General features: G+C 41.6%; 1 protein-coding gene across 3 annotated transcripts in view; it reads right to left on the reverse strand.

Moving 5' to 3' along the window:
* Positions 1-18,423, reverse strand: part of LOC126273974 (3-hydroxyisobutyrate dehydrogenase, mitochondrial) — a 67,200-nt gene that overhangs the window by 21,636 nt on the left and 27,141 nt on the right. For all 3 annotated transcript variants that reach the window (XM_049977072.1, XM_049977073.1, XM_049977071.1), the window contains exons 4-5: positions 13,798-13,919; positions 10,130-10,340 (exon numbers count right to left, since the gene is read on the reverse strand). In XM_049977072.1, coding sequence (XP_049833029.1) covers positions 10,130-10,340; positions 13,798-13,919 — 333 coding nt within the window. The remainder of the gene's footprint in view (positions 1-10,129; positions 10,341-13,797; positions 13,920-18,423) is intronic.

Raw genomic sequence — 18,423 nt, forward strand, 5'->3', positions numbered from 1 at the left:
TCTATCCCATGATAAATTCACATTATTATTTGAAAACAGCTTTCTGTGTACGCTAATCAGAAAGGACATTAAAGAGCCATGTAAAAAGGGAAAGTATCTTGTGGAAGGAGACAGGAAATGTCTCTGTTAGTGACAACAAGTAAAGATATTGTAGTAGTTGCACATTACACAAACTACTCACAGTTACTAAGATAGGTTATTAAAAAAATCAAGGAACATTCACATTACATCAAAAATCAGTAATTCTGTCAATAGATTTAAGAATACCTGGAATGTAGTGAAACAAGACTAATCAAGGAACAGAATAACATCACTACTGAATTGAATCAAAGGGCTGTAAATGATGAGTCACAACTTCTTAAACATAATAGAAAATATGGTGACAAACTGTTCAAGAGAAAAACCACAGACATATATCGAAAAAGTAACTCTCATAAAACTCAGTCATGTATGAAATTAAGACAATTGCATATTCTCTCAAAACATAAAACTCATAGTTCCAACAGAGTACTTAAGATTTGTTCCCATACAATAAGCCCAGTTTCATCTGAAATATGTAATGCAATGCATCACTTACTGGGGGCATTTTTCCAGAGAAACAAATGTGTCATTGCTAAACTCCTCTATAAGAAAGGTGAGACGAGAGATGTCAATAACTACTAACCTGTTTCACTACTGACATCATTTACCAAAATTTTTGAGAAAGTCAAGTAAAATTTCCAAACATTTAATAAGACAACAGCACAGGTTAATATTTTCTGAACACGTCTAAAGCATTCCACCCTGTGAATTTCACTATTCTCCTTGACAAACTGGAGTTTTATGATAATGATGGTGTAACCAACCAATGGATAATGACATAGCTAACCAAAAGAATGCAGAAAGTTGTACATAGTAATTCAACCAATGTAATCAGGAGAAATTCTTCTGATTGGGAAGAAATCACATATGGGTTTGCTCGATGCTCAATCTTAGGTCCATTATTGTTCCTCATATAAGAGGCAGTCAAATGAAAATGAGACACATGGAAAACAGTAAGTAAACTGTTTAGTATTTCAAAAGAAATCACCATAACTGTTAATATATTTGTCCAACTGTGAAACAATACAGTCAATGGCTTCATAGAAATGTTTGTGGTTGCTTTCAGAACCACGATTGTATCCAGATGTGTATCTCTGCAACTGATGCAAATTGACAGCCATGGATATCTTTCTTCAGGTCTCCAAAAATAGGAATTGCATAGGCAGCGATTGTCACTACTGCTGTGCGTTAATTGTGATGCTATGTTCCAGAAAGTTGGTGAGCAGTGGATTGATGAACAGCATCATTCTGTTGCAAGATAATGCCCGCTGACATGCTGCCAAGACTTTTCAAATATGCTGTAGAAATTTCACTGGGGAGCCTTTATACGTCTTCCATACAGTCTCGACATCCTCTCATGCAATTTCCACAATTTTGGAGTCCTGAAGAAAGACATTCATGGCCTTTGATTTGCTTTGGCCGAAGAGGTGCACACTTGGATACAAACATGGGTTTGTGAGCAACCACAAACATTTTTACATGAAAGCGCTAACTGTCTTGTCTCGCCAGGCAGTCGTCTTCACTCGAAGACTTCTGCCGCCAGGGCTTACGCCGCTCGAAATCCTGGGAGAACCCATCCCATGGAGTGGGACGGCAAAATACCTAGGGGTTACCCTAGACCGCAGGCTCACCTGGAAGCATCACATCCGTGATGTGAAAGGGAGAGCAGTTGGACGCCTCCGCGCCCTGTATCCACTGCTAAACCCGCAGTCAACTTTGCCACCGCAACACGGCATCACGCTTTACCTAACAGTGGTTCGCCCACTGTTAGAGTATGCGGCCGTGGTCTGGGGGAAAGCCACAGATGCTCACATTGTGACTCTGCAACGGATACAGAACCGCGCCCTGAAGACTGCTATGCATCTTCCAAGGCGCTTTTCGACGCGCCAACTCCACAAGGACACCGGAATCCTGCCTCTTTGAGAAAGGTTCCGCGCCATCGCCAGGAAATTCTACGAGAGGACGGAACACTCCCGTAACCGGCTCATCCGTGGACTGGGCCAACAACCACATCACAGGCCAAGCACGCGCTGGCCTGACCTGCTGAGGGATTAAGTTTTACTAATCCCCCAGCAGAGTGTGTTACTTTTCTCTTACAGGTCACACCAGCATGGAAAAATCGACAAGTGTGTTAATATATTTTTCTTTTCTCTTCCACAGGAACCGCAGGAATGACAAATCTGTCTAGACTGCACCATTCTCGAGCCAAGGATCGGCTCGTCTTTACAGCGTCAGCGTCAGCGTCAACTGTCTTGTCTCACAGTGGGATAAATGTATCAACAATTATGGTAACAATTTTTGAAACAATAAGCGGTTTTCAACTGTGCTAGTTTCCACCTTTCTTAACACTATGCAATATAATTAGATGTTTATCAAAATTTTTGAGAAAGTCAAGTAAAATTTCCAAGCATTTAATAAGACAACAGCACAGCACTTGTTAGGAGTTAAATGGAAACAGGGTGACCCAGAAGTCCATTAACATTAGAAAATTCAATTTTCACAGAGTAATGTAGGTAGAGAGACACAAACTGAAACAAAACATGTTTGGAATGAAACAGGGTGCTATTAAAACAAAAAAAGTGCACAAAATAACTAACAGATGGCGCTTTATATGACACAAAAGCAATAATTATTAGGCTGAAGCATAACTTTGTAGCATTTTTTGTTATCCCAGTTGTTATGGCTTAACTAATTGATTGTCATTTTTTATTCATAGTTCCCTGTAGTCTACATATTGTGATTTTGTCATTTGGAAATAGTGAGTGGAGCTGCGTGGACACTAGAATATGGAGTGCCACGTGGAGAAATTGGACCATTTACAACATATTCTTTTGTTTCAGTTCAATAGAGGGGTGGCAGCAGTGGGAGCAGCCAAAACACTTGTGCTGTTTATGGGCCACTGGACAGAGCATGGCAAAAAAATGTTTTTTTTTATTCATTTTATCAGGGATTGTTTTAACATTAGTGACTCTGCAAGTTGTGGGAGACAATGATTGTTTAAATCCATTAATCCACAATGTTCCATGTCAGTGTACCTGAAAACTGGCAAGTGTGTCAACTGTGATCATTCCACCACCATTTGACATTTGGATACAATGGAGAAGGTTCAATAATATACTGCATGCTCCAAGCCAAAATCATAAAAATCTGCGGATGGTTATGTGTGCATCTCTGCTTGCTCAGTGTCAACTGGCTCATGAACAACGCTGACCATTTCTACCCCATATTGTTACTGGTGATGACGAATTGTGTTTTTATAAATTACAGAAAAGAAAGAAATGACTAAGCCCAAACAAAGAAGCAATTCCCGATACAAAGACCAGTGCACATCCACAATAGATATGTTACGCATGTGGTGTAACAGCAACAGTGTGGTGCTCCTTGAGGTGTAACCACCATTGCTGGCATTTGATGTCAGCAACTGAGATGTTTTGTAGACAAAAACCAAGAACAACAACCAGGAACACTGCATGAAGTGATAGTATTCTGTGATAATAACCTTTCCATGATAATGCTCACCCACATTCTGGTAGACAGCAAAAAAAAAAAAAAATACAATTAAGGAGTTGAGTTGGGAAGTCATTCCACATCCAACTTATTCACCTGCTATTGTGCCCTCTGCTTATCACCTTTTCCACTCTCTATTTAATAACCTTGAGGGGACTTCGTTTCTGGATGAAAATGTGCTCTGACCTTGGCTTGACGAGTTCATCTCAAAACACTTATTTTTACAGTCACAGAATTGAAAAGTTACCCCAGCATTGGTAGCCCGTCAGATATAGTGAAGGTGAACATATTACTGATGACTAAAGTCTCTGTTATGTGTATCTGTTGTGTTTATTAAACTTATGGAAAAACTGTTATAACCTTTAATCACAATAATTGCGTGGATATTCACACTCTCTCTTAGAAACAATAGCTGATCACATGATTACAACTCAGTCTCTTGTATTCGACTGCTGTGCCGTGACATGCGGCCGGCGCCGTTCGTAGCTAGGTGGGGCTCCCGCGCTCATCCGATTTGCGGAGCGCCTCTATCGCCGTTTGTGCATACTGTCGTGGCGGCACTGTTAAATGTCGTGGCACTATCACAACACTTTTCCCCCCTTGAAAAAAATAAACACTCACTTCCTTGGAGACATGGACAGCGCAGAGACATCCATGGCCTCTTGTGAGGCCCCGATTAGATCCCGCGCAGACACACGAGAGTATGGTCGAAAATGTCCAGGACGGAAGCTCGTGCGTGGAACGTGCCTCCTGGATGAGATGATGGGTGAAAACTCCGGAGCAGCATCCATAGGTGTCATTGACCTGGGAGTGTGCTCCAGCGAGATGGGTCCCGGAGAAGGCGGCATCGCGACTGGGGCCGGTTCCGGAGTACTTGGAAGCGGCAGCAACGGCGGCTGCATCAACATGGACGGTAGATCGGCAGCAGCGACAGGACTGGCGTCTCGGGCTGGTGGAGGCGAAGGATGGGGGGGTGGCACCGGCGTGGCCACCACTCGTGGGCGCATCTGGTCGTAATAGCGAACAACCGTGCCGCCGCCCGTACGGATTTCACAAAGCCGGTGGCCGCGAAGAGCCTTGACCACCCCTGGAATCCATTTAGGGCGAGATCCATACCCTCGTGCCCACACGTCGGCGCCCACCAAGTATTTTCCCGCACTAGGGGACACAGTACAAGGCCTGACAGGGTGAAGCAGGTGCAGTAGAGTGCGCGGTTGGTGGCCATGCAAGAGTTCAGCAGGGCTACGATCACCAGAGGCGTGAAGCGATAAGAACTCAGAAATTGCAGCAGGGCGTCATCTGTGGAAAAATCACTAAGGAATTTTTTCATCTGGCATTTGAAAGTGCGGACAAGGCGCTCGACCTTCCCATTCGATTGCGGATGGAAGGGAGGTGTGGTAACATGATGAATCCCTTGTCCAGTACAAAAATTATGGAAGGCCTGCGAAGAGAACTGAGGGCTATTGTCCGTGACGATCGTGAATGGAAGACCTTCTAGCGCAAAGATTTTGGACAAAGCCAGCGTCGTCGCCACAGTGGTGGGCTACGGACATCTAACAACAAACGGAAACTTCGAGAAGGCGTCAATCAACAGTAGCCAATAAGTACCAAGGAAGGGGCCAGCAAAGTCGGTGCGCACCCGTTCCCATGGCTGAGCTGGATCAGGCCACGGAGAGGGCATTGTACGAGGTGCCGCCAGTTGTTGAGCACACTGGCCACATGCAGCAACCATATGGGCGATGTCCGAATCAATACCGGGCCAATAAACGTGCCTGCGGGCCAGGGACTTAGTCCGAGAAATACCCCAATGGCCTCCGTGCAACAGTTTGAGAACATCTTTGCGAAGAGAGGCTGGCACCACGACCCGTGGAGATGCCCCATCCGTGGCCAGAAGAACAACACCATCACGAACAGACAGACGAAGGCGCAAGGCATGGTAGTTGCGAAGGGGATCCGATGCCCGGCCCTTGGTCCTGTCCGGCCAACCTCGTTGAACAAAACCGATCACCCGACGCAGGACCGGGTCCCGCGCAGTAGCTGACGCGACCTGCGAACCTGTAAGTGGAAAGCCCTCGACCGCACGACGTTCTTCCTCATCAATGTGGAAACAGAGGAGTTAATCACAATCGAAAACAGGGTCGGGGCCCATCGGCAATCGCGACAATGCATCAGCGTTGGCGTGCTGGGCCGTGGGGCGATAGTGAATCTCATAATGAAAACGAGACAAGTATAAGGCCCAACATTGCAGGCGGTGAGCTGCCTTATCCGGAAGTGACGCCGAGGGGATGAACAGAGAGACCAGCGGTTTGTGGTCGGTGATGAGGTGAAACTTAGAACCATACAAAAAAACGCTGAACTTTTTTAGAGCATAAATGATAGCGAGCGCCTCCTTTTCGATTTGAGAGTAACGCCGTTGCGCCTCATTGAGGGTCTTGGAAGCATAGGGGATGGGTCGGAACGACCCATCCTCATACCGATGGGCGAGAACAGCCCCTAGGCCATACTGTGACGCGTCAGTCGGGCGAGAACAGCCCCTAGGCCATACTGTGACGCGTCAGTCGCCAGAACCAAGTGCTGACCCGGACGGAATGTGGCAAGACAAGGCGCCGACTGCAAATGAGCCTTCAGGTGGACAAAAGCCTGCTCACACCCCTCGGACCAACAGAAGGGGACGTTTTTGCGTAACAGCTGATGCAGAGGATAAGCTACCGCCGCTGCGGATGGAATGAATTTGTGATAATAAGCAATCTTGCCTAGAAACGCCTGAAGTTCTTTGACCGTAGACGGGCGGAGTAGAGCGTTAATGGCCGCAACGTGCTCACGGAGAGGGCATATACCCTCACGGGACAAGTGGAAACCAAGATACTCAATGGAGGGTTGGAAGAACTGTGACTTGTCCAGATTGCACCTCAACCCAGCCGAATGCAAAACCCGAAACAGTGAACGTAAATTACGAAGGTACTCCGCAGTGGAGGCTCCCGTGACAACAATGTCATCCAGATAGTTTATGCAGCTGGGAACGGAAGCCGTGAGCTGTTCCAAAAACCGCTGAAAAATGGCCGGTGCGCTAGCGACGCCAAATGGTAATCGCTGGTACTGATACAACCCACAAGGAGTGTTGATAACGAGAAATTCCTTGGAAGGAGCGTCCAACGGCAACTGATGGTACTCCTCCGATAAGTCAAGTTTGGAAAAGAACTGGCCCCCAGCGAGCTTGGTAAACGACTCCTCAGGACGAGGAAGAGGATAAGTGTCAATGAGGCTCTGAGCGTTGACAGTGGCTTTAAAGTCACCACACAATCGCAGACTCCCGTTTGGTTTAGAAACCACCACGATCGGCGATGCCCATTCGCTGGAGGTAACCGGAAGGAGAATCCCTGAAGCTGTTAACCTGTCTAGCTCAGCCTTGACAGGTGCACGCAACGCCACCGGAATAGGGCGTGCCCGGAAAAACTTAGGGCGAGCCGTAGGTTTAAGAGTAGTGTGGGCTGCAAAATCCTTGGCACAACCCAGACCAGCAGAGAACACGGACGAAAATTCGCAACACAATCCATCCACAGCTGTTGATACGGAATGTCCTCAGATATGAGGTGCACATCATCATCGATGGAGAACCCGAACAACTGGAAAGCATCATAACCGAACAGGTTTTCAGTGCCCGCATGATCCACCACATAAAACGTGAGGGGCCGAACAACAGACTTGTAGGCAGTGGAAGCATCAAACTGGCCCATGATAGGAATTTTCTGCTGATTATAAGTCCTCAGATTGCGCGTAACTGGAGACAAAGGAGGGGAGCCCAACGCCAAATACGTGCGAGAAATAATGAGAGGTACTCCAGAGCCAGTTTCCACTTGCATGCGGATGTCCTTATTCAGAACACGAACAGTAACAAACAAGTTATTTGTTTGAGAAAGCACACAGTGAACATCCATGTCCGACGCCTCGTCCTCGTCGACAGGAACTTTATGGGACTGACACACAGAAGCAATGTGGCCTTTTTTCCTACATGAATTACACGTGGCCCAACGTTTTGGACACGCTGCCCTGTCGTGCTGTACGAAACAACGGGGGCAAGAAGGAAGCGCGAAACGAACCGGCTTCTGTGGTTGCTGGTTTCGCTGCGAGCGTTGCGGCCCAACGCGACGTTGTTTACGCGAGTGAACCGCCGCCACATCTTCGTTCTCCTGTGCAACAGGCAAATTGTCCTTGTCGAGAGTTGACTGTACAGTGCCTACATCACACCACGCATCTATTTGCGCACCAGCAGCGTGAGACACTTCAAAGGATTGAGCGATGCTTAGAACTTCCGACAACGACGGGTTTGGCAGTTGTAGGGCACATTGCCGAACTTCTCTATCAGGAGCAAGCCGTAGAATAGCATCCCTAACCATTGAATCAGCATAAGACTCGTGATGAGTGTCCGTGACAAACTGACATTTCCTACTCAGACCGTGTAGTTCCGCCGCCCAAGCCCGGTAAGATTGATGGGGCTGTTTACGACACCGGTAGAACGCCACGCGGGCGGCAACGACGTGGGTGTTTTTTCGATAATAGGCAGACAATAAGTCACACATTTCTTGGAAGGACAGGGAGGCTGGTTCCCGCAGAGGGGCTAACTGAGATAGCAGCTGATAGACTCGAGGGGAAATCCAAGATAGAAATAACGACTTACACATAGGAGCGTCGACAACGCCGAAAGCCAAGAAGTGTTGCCGCAAACGCTTCTCATAATCCTCCCAGTCTTCAGCGGCCTCGTCGTAAGGAGAGAATGGAGGCGAAGAAGAGGAAGACAGACGATGAGTAAGCGACGTCGACAACGCCTGAATCGCTGCTGTCAGCTGTGTTTGTTGAGCCTGAATAGTAGCCGTCAGCTGTGTTTGTTGTTCAATGAGCGCTTGCATAAGCTGTTCCATGTCTGCCCCGTCACGAACACGCAAATCCACAACGCGGTGAAAATATCCCGACCTCGTCGCCAAAAAGTGTTATAACCTTTAATCACAATAATTGCGTGGATATTCACACTCTCTCTTAGAAACAATAGCTGATCACATGATTACAACTCAGTCTCTCGTATTCGACTGCTGTGCCGTGACATGCGGCCGGCGCCGTTCGTAGCTAGGTGGCGCTCCCGCGCTCATCCGATTTGCGGAGTGCCTCTATCGCCGTTTGTGCGTACTGTCGTGGCGGCACTGTTAAATGTTGTGGCACTATCACAACAAAAACACTATCCACCAACTCAATAACATAACATCCACCAACTCAATAACATAACAACTGATTTTTTACCAAAGATGATGTTCTTTACAACAAATGCTCAAAATGCTATCAGTCATTCAACAACAATACCTGTAGTCAAAGGACAATGATGTTACCAGCACATTACAGCATATCAGTAGGTATGATGAGAAATTGCTTTCAGATGTTGTTTTCCAGCATTCTTAATGAGGTTGTACAATTGTGGTACACTTAAGACATCAGATAAACCCCAGAACCATTAATAACATGGATTGAGGTCCAAGGGCCTGGGAGACCAAGCATGACCGAAGTGGCATCTCAGCGCATGATCCTCACTAAGCGATGTGCACAACAGATCTTTCACACGTGTAGCAATATGGAATGGAGCACCATCCTGCATAAAAAGTCGTACCTTCCAGCAAGTGTAGATCAGACAGGCTATGGATGGTCTGATTCTGTAGCATATCAGTGTATCTCACACCTGTCACTCTGACAGTTTGTAGAGCAGCTCCCTGCCATCCAGTGTTGTCTGTTGGTGAGTTTTTGCAGCCTTTTTGATTTCAATATACACCATGTCATTTCAGTTGTGGGTGTCAAGTTTTATCTCTCTACCTAAATTATTCAGTGAATTAGTTAATTTTGAAAGGTTAACAGACTTTTGGGAAATAGTATACATTTTTTCTTGCGGAAGCCATTTGGAAATCAGATTTGAAAAATCTTAATTTATCAGAAATTTTTTTCTTTCATTCCACTTCCTTTATCTCACACAATATTCATACATTGAAAATATAATGTAACTGGATGGATAAAAGATATACTTACCAAACAGCAGAAGGAGAAAGCATATATAAAAGATAAGTAGATGTGCAAGTTTTCAGAGTTGGTGGTCCCTCCTGGCAGAAGCACTGAAAGGTAAGGAAGAGAGATGATGGAAAAGGACTGGTGAGGTTTAGGAAATGGGAGAGAGTTTGGAAAAGTCATCCAGAATCCCAGGTCAGGGGAGACTTTAATAAATAAATAATTTGCAACACAATTTGTTTACTTTTTATACTCTGTTTTCCTCATGTTTCTCAATGTGTGACAGCCAAAAGTACTTTCTTAAGATAAACAATGCTTATGCTTTTAAGTCTTTCTCCAACAGCAATGCATAATAAGTCCTGTTGGAAATGGAGATACATTGAGTTCATAAAAAAATCTATATTTTATTTAACTGATAATCTGAAATTAGCTAAGATGATTAATAGTGCTGCAGTGGATTACAGTTAACAAAACGAGGTTTAAAGAAAATAGTGAAGTCACTGACCTTATGCCAAGATTCATTGCTTCTGCAGTACCAATCATACTTATTGCCAGCAACATATTATTACACATTTTAACTGTTTGTCCTGAACCCACAGGACCACAATGGACAGCACGTGAACCCATATGCAACAGAAGATCTTTAACAGTTTCAAAATATTTGTCTGGGCCACCAACCATGAAAGTTAACTTTCCTTCTTTTGCTGCAACCACGCCTATAATGAAGACACTGTATGAAATAAATTGGATGATTTCACTAACAGGTAAGTTATATCTTACACACACATTAGGCACTGAAGGTAGTAGCAATTTCTTACAGTTACAGCCTGTAGATGAATAAAAACAGGGGAATTAGGATTAACACTGATGAAACATGCTTGCTTGAGAAACCCTTGAGTATTAGCAACAAGTTGATTTGTAGTGAATTGCAAAGTGTGGTACAAAGTAATTTAGGAAAAATAATTGCAAAAAATATTTCCTACAGAATCAAGGGACAAGAGGAGATTTGGTGTGTCACAAATACAACAGTAGAAAACACAGCCATGAATGTTGGAGAAAAGAGTCACAGATCCATGTTTGCTGATAGATTTCAGAGTAGTTTGTCAACTACTCCTCATAAAGTCATTAAAAAAAGAGGATAAGACACAACAAACATACCTCTTTAAAAAAGACCACTTCAATTAGCAATTACGATAGCTCAAATTTTAAATATGAATGAACCAGTAGTCTTCAAACACAGAGGTTCTGTACACAAAGTCGTGCTTCGGTAGCTCAGATGGTAGAGCACTTGCCCGCAAAAGGCAAAGGTTCCGAGTTCAAGTCTCGGTCGGGCACACAGTTTTAATGTGCCACGAAGTTTCGTATCAGCGCACACTCCGCTGCAGAGTGAAAATCTCATTCTGGAAACATCCCCCGGGCTGTGGCTAAGCCATGTCTCCGCAGTATCCTTTCTTTCAGGAGTGCTAGTTCTGCAAGGTTTGCAGGAGAGCTTCTGTAAAGTTTGGAAGGTAGGAGACGAGATACTGGCAGAAACAAAGCTGTGAGTACCGGGTGTGAGTCGTGCTTCGGTACCTCAGATGGTACAGCACTTGCCCGCGAAAGGCAAAGGTCTCGAGTTCGAGTCTCGGTTGGGCACACAGTTTTAATCTGCCAGGAAGTTTCATATCAGCGCACATTCCGCTGCAGAGTGAAAATCTCATTGTGAAGATAACAAAAGTTTAGATAAAATGAGGCTATTCAGAAATGAAATAGCAAAGTCCCACTGAACACAGGGTCAAAGAAGAGACGTGCAGGAAATGAAGAAATGCACAAATTTAGCCAAACTGTCCTAGTTAATTTCAGGCACGCATTTATTCACAACCGCTTATGAAGCCAACACGTCTACTTCCATCCTTAGCACTACACCATGGTTATAACAGTTTGAGCTATCTTACAAACTTGCTTTCATTAATTCACGTCTTACATTTTATATATCCTAACAGGAAGAGAATACACATGGATGAGGAATGAGACAAGATTATAATAAGAAACTATTATTATACTTGTGTACTCTATTCAAACTTCTTGTTATAATGGTCTTTAGTCCACAGACTTTTTTTGACATACCTGTAGCTCTGCTGAAGTCTGTGCAAGTCTTTCCATCTCTGCATAACTACTGCAACCAACAATCATTTGAATCTGCTAGTAGTCTTCAAGCTATGATCTCTGTCTGACAGGTGTGAATATGACAATGCCATTAATTTAATAACTCACTGTTGCAAAATACTGACAATTTTTTTATGTATGAATGAAAAAACTTGTAGAAATTAAACTTGGGTGAGATCAGTTGAAGATAGGGTACAGAAAGGTATATCTCTGTTTATAGCATTTGTAGTATAGAGAAAGCTTTTGACAATGTCAACTGGACTGCACTCTTTGAAACTTTTATGGTAGCAGAGGTGAAATACATGGAGCGAAATATTATTTACATCTACTAAAGGAAACAGATTGAAGTTATGAGTTTAATGATATAAAAGGAAGCAGTAGTTCAAAAAGGAATACGGCAGGGTTGTAGCCTATCCCCAGGCTTATTTAATCTTCATGCTGAGCAATCTTCATGCTGAGCAAAAAGAAAATCAAGGAGAAATTTGGAAAGGAAATTGAAGTTCATAGAGAATAAATAAACACTGAGTTTTACTGATGACACTGTAATTCTAGCAGAGACAGAAAAGAAATGTTGAATAGAATGGACAGTGTCTTGAAAAGAGATTATAAGACTAACATCAATAAATGTAAAATGAGGGTAATGGAATATAGTTGGATTAATCAGATGATGCTGAGGGAAATAGATAGGACATGAGACACAAATGGTAGTAGGGACTTTTGCTATTTGGAGATCAAAATAACTTATGATGGCTAAAGTAGAAAGGATATAAAATGCACATTGGCAATGGTATGAAAAACATTTATGAAAAATAAAACTTTCTTAACATGGAATATAAAACTGAGTATCAGGAAATCTTTCCTGAAGATATTTGTCTGGAATGTAATCCTGTAAAGAAAAGAAATGCGGACCATATGTAATTCGGAGAAGAAAAGAATATAAGCTTTCCAAATGTTATGCAACAGAATAATGCTAAAGATTAGGTGGATATATCAAAAAACTACTGAGGAGACTCAGAAAAGAAGGATTTGGTTGACAGGAAACATCCTGAGGCATTAAGGAATTGTCAATTTGGTGAGGAATGGAAGAGTGTATGTACTCTCTCTCTCTCTCTCTCTCTCTCTCTCTCTCTCTCTCTCTCTCTCTCTCTCTCTCTCTCTGTGTGTGTGTGTGTGTGTGTGTGTGTGTGTGTGTGTGTGTGTGTGAGAGAGAGAGAGAGAGAGAGAGAGAGAGAGAGAGAGAGAGAGAGAGAGAGAGAGAGAGAGAGTGAGTGAGTGAGTGAGTGAGTGAAAGGGGAGCAATTTGGAGGGGGGGGGGGGGGGGGGGGGGACCTGTACATGAAGACCAAGGCTTGAATATAGTTAGAAGGCTCAAATTGATATAGGTTATAATGGTTTTGCAGAGATGAAATGTTTTTCACAGGAGAGAACAGTATGGACTGTTTCATCAAAATGGTCTTTGGACTGAAGGCAGCAATAACAACAGGTACATATCAACCTTCTCAGACCTTAGAAGATACGGTAAACAGGTGCATGAATTAAAAAGATGTTTCTGGATAGTAGAATGTTGGTTGTGTTAAACATACCTCTGAGTGAAAATTGTCTCTATGGCATATTTGGTAAAAATATTTAACGGACTCTTAGTGTAATTCAGGCAAGAATTCACTTCCACGGATGCTCAAAGCACTTTATTAAGAACAGATATATGAGGTTAATCTTGTACAAACAGGATCAAGGACAAAACATAGACAAGTCAATAATGGGGGTACTTCTGCTGTTAGTTTAGTGTGTCTTTTGCTCTGCATGTTGAGCATATCCATAATAAATTCACACACTATAGCAAATATCCACTAATTTAGGAGAGCTACAAAAGTAATTCATAGGATTTGATTTATTTGTGTGTGTTCTGCATTGCCACTGTTATCTATTAAACAACTCTAACTTTATAAGTATCAAATTATGTGTCAAATTTGTCAAACAGGAAGAAACTGAGAAATGTGAAGTTTATTCATGACACACAAAGCTGCTTACCTCCAGATACTGGGGCATCAAACTGCAAACAGCCTCTTTTTGTAGCTTCCTCAGACAGTTCTACAGATAAATCTCTGTCAATGGTGCTGCAGTCTATCAGAAATGTGTCTCTGCTGACAGATCTGAATAAGATGTTAAAATATACAAGCATTAGTAAGAATCTAATGATCAACATGAACTGAAGAAAAAGTGTCTTCCATTGCTAGCCTAAGCTTTTGCAGTCCTTTGTTCAATCCTACATGACTGCTGTTTCCCTTCATCCTATATCCCAGTAGGTTATTTTATTCATGCCCATGGATCAATGAGACCAAGTTATGGAACAAGACAATACAGATACAGGCCACAGAATGTTGATTAGGAGATAAAAGCAACTGATTTGCAATACTGTATACATATGATTGCTACAGTATAGTGAAAGGCTCTAAATTACTGTGAAGAACTCTTATGCAGAATAAAACAACTGTGCTACAAGGAAGTCTTTCAACTATGATTTACAATTCTGAACCTTATACATTTTTAACTTTTGATGATAACCTATTGGAACAAAATTTACAGAATATGGTGATAGTTCTTGTAGACTAGTTAGAAACATTTTATCCATATGCCAATGTTTTCTTCATCTGATTTTTTATCAAGCAACAGCTGCAAATCCTTTTGAAATCTATATTAACAACCAAAGATCTCATGAGGGAATCTATAATAAACTGAAATGGCAGAATTACAATCCAATGACACTTTAACAGCAATTTCCAGAATGTGCACAGACTGATGCAACAGATTGTGTTGATGTTTCTTATGTGTGCAATAAATATCTTTTTTTATGCAGGAGTTGTCCCAGTATATGATACAATAGACCAAAAATATACAAAGGAAATGAGCTTTCATATTTGACTGTTAGTAAGAGTAGAGGAAACTGTGATGGAGAAAACATTTCAAATAGAGCCCTCCATCTACCTTCAGTTCCATAAATTTGGAATATTTAAATTAACTTATTATTTTACAATCTTCATATACTTAGGTTGTTAGGGTATTTCACCTCAACAGCATAACTTCTGTTGTGCAGTGCCATCTTGTGAGTTGTTCCTTCATCATAACTTTACGAACATACTTCAATAGTGCCCCAAATGCAAAAAAGCATTAATGGTATTATAGCTCTGCAGCGATTCAGGACCATATTTAAAAAAGCCTAGTGACAAAATCTGAAACAAACTTGTAAACCGACATGTTGTAGCGGAACAACTCTCTACCCAAATACACCATAACAGTTTAGTGATCACTGTTGCGTAAGGGGCTCTGAGGCAGGCTGATCTGAGACAGTCACAGCCTTTTCTTTCTGAAATTGAATCTTCAATTGAGAGCTTCTCTCTCCGATATCTCCTCCACACCACCCATTGTCATCTTCTGACATCCTCTTGATCTCCATAACTTTCTTTCAAAACATACGGCATTTCCATACCATTATCTCTATCCCAAGGTCTCTTGCTGTGAAACTCACTCTATGTACTCACCATTCATTACTTGTTCCATCTCCATCACTGATAGGCCTTACAATATCATCAATAGATCAGCTTACAAAACCTTGCACACTGTTTATATTTGACCCATGTCCATTGCCCAATTCTGTAGCATCCAAGTCATTTTTTTAAAATTTTGTAATTTTATTTAAAAACCAAAACAACAATTTTGTTAATTTGTTTTTTGTTGTGGTGACATTTTAAAACAATCTTATTATAATCAAAAAGGTTTTCATAAATCAATTGTGTTAAGGATAAATATTTACTCTTTTTAATGTAACTGATCTGTAACATCTCTGTTCATCATTCCATATCTGACAAATGCACAGTTTTGTACATTGTTGTGTTTTGTAACTAGAAGTCAGTTGCAAGACAGAATTGTGAAATGATTTTGATGGAGTTTATTTGCAAGTATTGTTGAAAATTTTAATGAAGACTAAACTTGTTATCTGATTCTGGAATATCTGACTAACATGATATATGAAAAGGATAGATTGCTATTCACCATAATGATGATACATTGAGTTTCAGACAACTATAATGAAAAGACTGTTACAAACTGAGCTTTCGGCCAAATCCTTCTTCAGAAAAGAAAGGAGAACACACACATATTCACACAAGCAGGCACACACGACACTGACCCTCCCCCAACCTGTACCCTGTTACCCCTCCCGCTTTCCTGCCCCACTCAGGTTCGGTGCTTTTATTCAGTGCAATAGTTGCAGTCTGGCCCGAGCAGCCGGAGATAGTAATGATGTGCATGAGGTGTGCCTGCTTGTGCAAATATGGTCTGTTTTCCTATCTTTTCTGAAGAACAGGTTCACCAGAAGCTCAGTGTGGAACATGGCCAAAAGCTCAGTGTGGAACATGGCCAAAAGCTCAGTGTGTAACAGTCTTTTCGTTGTGCCTGTCTGCAACTCAACATGCTGTCTTTACAGTGACTGGCAACTTATCCTTCTCATAATTGTTGATATTCCAACCTGGACTTTCCATTGTTTAATGTGATAAATTAAAATATAACACTGAACTCAAAAAACCTGAGGAAGCTGTTTAACAATAGGCTATAAGAATTGAATGACTGCAACAACATTAATCAGATTAGTATTAAAAAAGATTATAATGTGCTGAACATTTGCATTACTGGAATATAACACACTTCAAAGTATTAATATTTCATGCTTGTGAAAGAATTAATAAGTTACACTTTCTAACATATTCTTGCATTATCAAACCCTCCTGGACATAACCCCCATTAACATACAATCCCCCTCCCCCTCCCAACTCTCTTTTTCTTGCCCCTTCTCTCTCTTTCTTTGTTTGTTCCCCATCCTCTACCCCATACCTGCCAAACAAGCTCTTTCTCCTTCTAATTCTACATCCATCATTACTTATCCTGTCATCTGTACTGAAATGCACTTCTCTCTCTCTCTCTCTCTCTCTCTCTCTCTCTCTCTCTCTCTCTCTCTCTCTCTATGACACCTTTCAATCATACGCATCCTATCCCTCTTTCCTCCCCATCCCCAATGTATAGTTCTAAAAGATAGGACAGTTTCTTAAGGTTTCATATCTGTCTATCAGCAGTACTGACTTTTGCCTCCTGAAGGTTAAGTACAGGCACACTAGTCTGTCACATAATTTAATAGTATTTTTACTTTCCTAAAGAAACGCCATTAGTCTTTATTGAAGTGACATTTCAATTAAAAATGTTAAGGAAATGAGCACTGATTATCACTGTTCTATGATTAGACTGAAACACTTGCCTGTGAAGTCTCACATCAAAGAAGAACAGAAAAATTATTGTTAAAGTTGTTATTTAATAAGCTTTCATGCATTATTTCATTTATTATCAGCATGACATTAAATTATGTGATTAGGTCTAAATAACTCTTGTATTATTATTATTATTATTATTATTATTATTATTATTATGGAGAATGATATGAAGGCACAAATAGTACATTCAAAGCTGAGAATTAAAGGTTTAGCATTGTATGAATAGTTTCTCAAGCTACATTTGCATGCATCTTAATCTGCAAACTACATAGAATGGAGAACAGACTGTAAGAGGAGTCTGAAACATTTATAGCTGTACACAACAGTTACCATATGGACTGTTTAAAGCAGCTTAAGACAGATTCAACAAATCTGAGAACATCACTTCAAGAAAATTAGCAGAAATATCTACACTAATGCAAGCTTCTTCTTTTTTTTTGCTACAGCTGCAAGTTACAATTTCAAGCAAAAGCAAAGGCTGTTTAAAGATCCTTACCACTGAAAATGCTTCTGAAATTTTGCAATATTTCTGTCGAGCAATCTGAAATAAGCATACAAAAATTTGTAGTTACTGGAGCACAACTTATAGATCAAAATTATTATTTTTCTCTCTTTAAAAAACAAGGTTTTAGAGCTTGCATCTGAGGACCACACTGAAAGTTTCGAGAGGTGTTTTTTTATTTGGTTTGAGTGTATATGTCTTGAGTCATTGCATTTGAGATTATTCCCCTTATTCTTTGGGTGGTTCAGGTCAGGTAACAAGGAAATTCTCTTGAAGATGTAAGTCAATTACAGTGTTTAGTTGGTACTGGAGAAAAAGTGTCTTTAGATAATGATTTAATAGCGTCTTTGTTGCATCTACCAGCACATTCCGTGCACTTTTGGAACTGGATATGCAAGCATCTCTAAGTCGTTACTCCGAATCCTCAAATCGGGAAGATTTGTAATTTATGCATACTGTATTACCCAAAACATCACCAGAAGGCTGAATTTTCAGAAATCTTCCAAGAGATGCTTACTTGCTGTTATTTTTGAAGCTCAAAATCAGTATATGCCAGTTTAATTGGTGACAAGATGTGACTGTAACATAATGAGCACAAGATAAATAAATATTCTATGGATATCCGCCTGGTGCAAACCCTTGCGATTTTATACTTCTTCAGTTCTTTGTGTATCAATTTTGCTGCCTGTTTAATCAAATAACTTCTCAATTGGCTTAATGGGACTGAGTGTAACTGTTACAGATCTTTACATATAAAGAAATCCAAGGTGGTAACTAGGAATCAAACTGGGACCTCTGTCTCTGTAGTGAGAATCACTAAATCATGGAGGTGATTCT

This window comes from Schistocerca gregaria, chromosome 1 (assembly GCF_023897955.1).
Source record: "Schistocerca gregaria isolate iqSchGreg1 chromosome 1, iqSchGreg1.2, whole genome shotgun sequence".
Classification (NCBI taxonomy): Eukaryota; Metazoa; Arthropoda; class Insecta; order Orthoptera; family Acrididae; genus Schistocerca; species Schistocerca gregaria.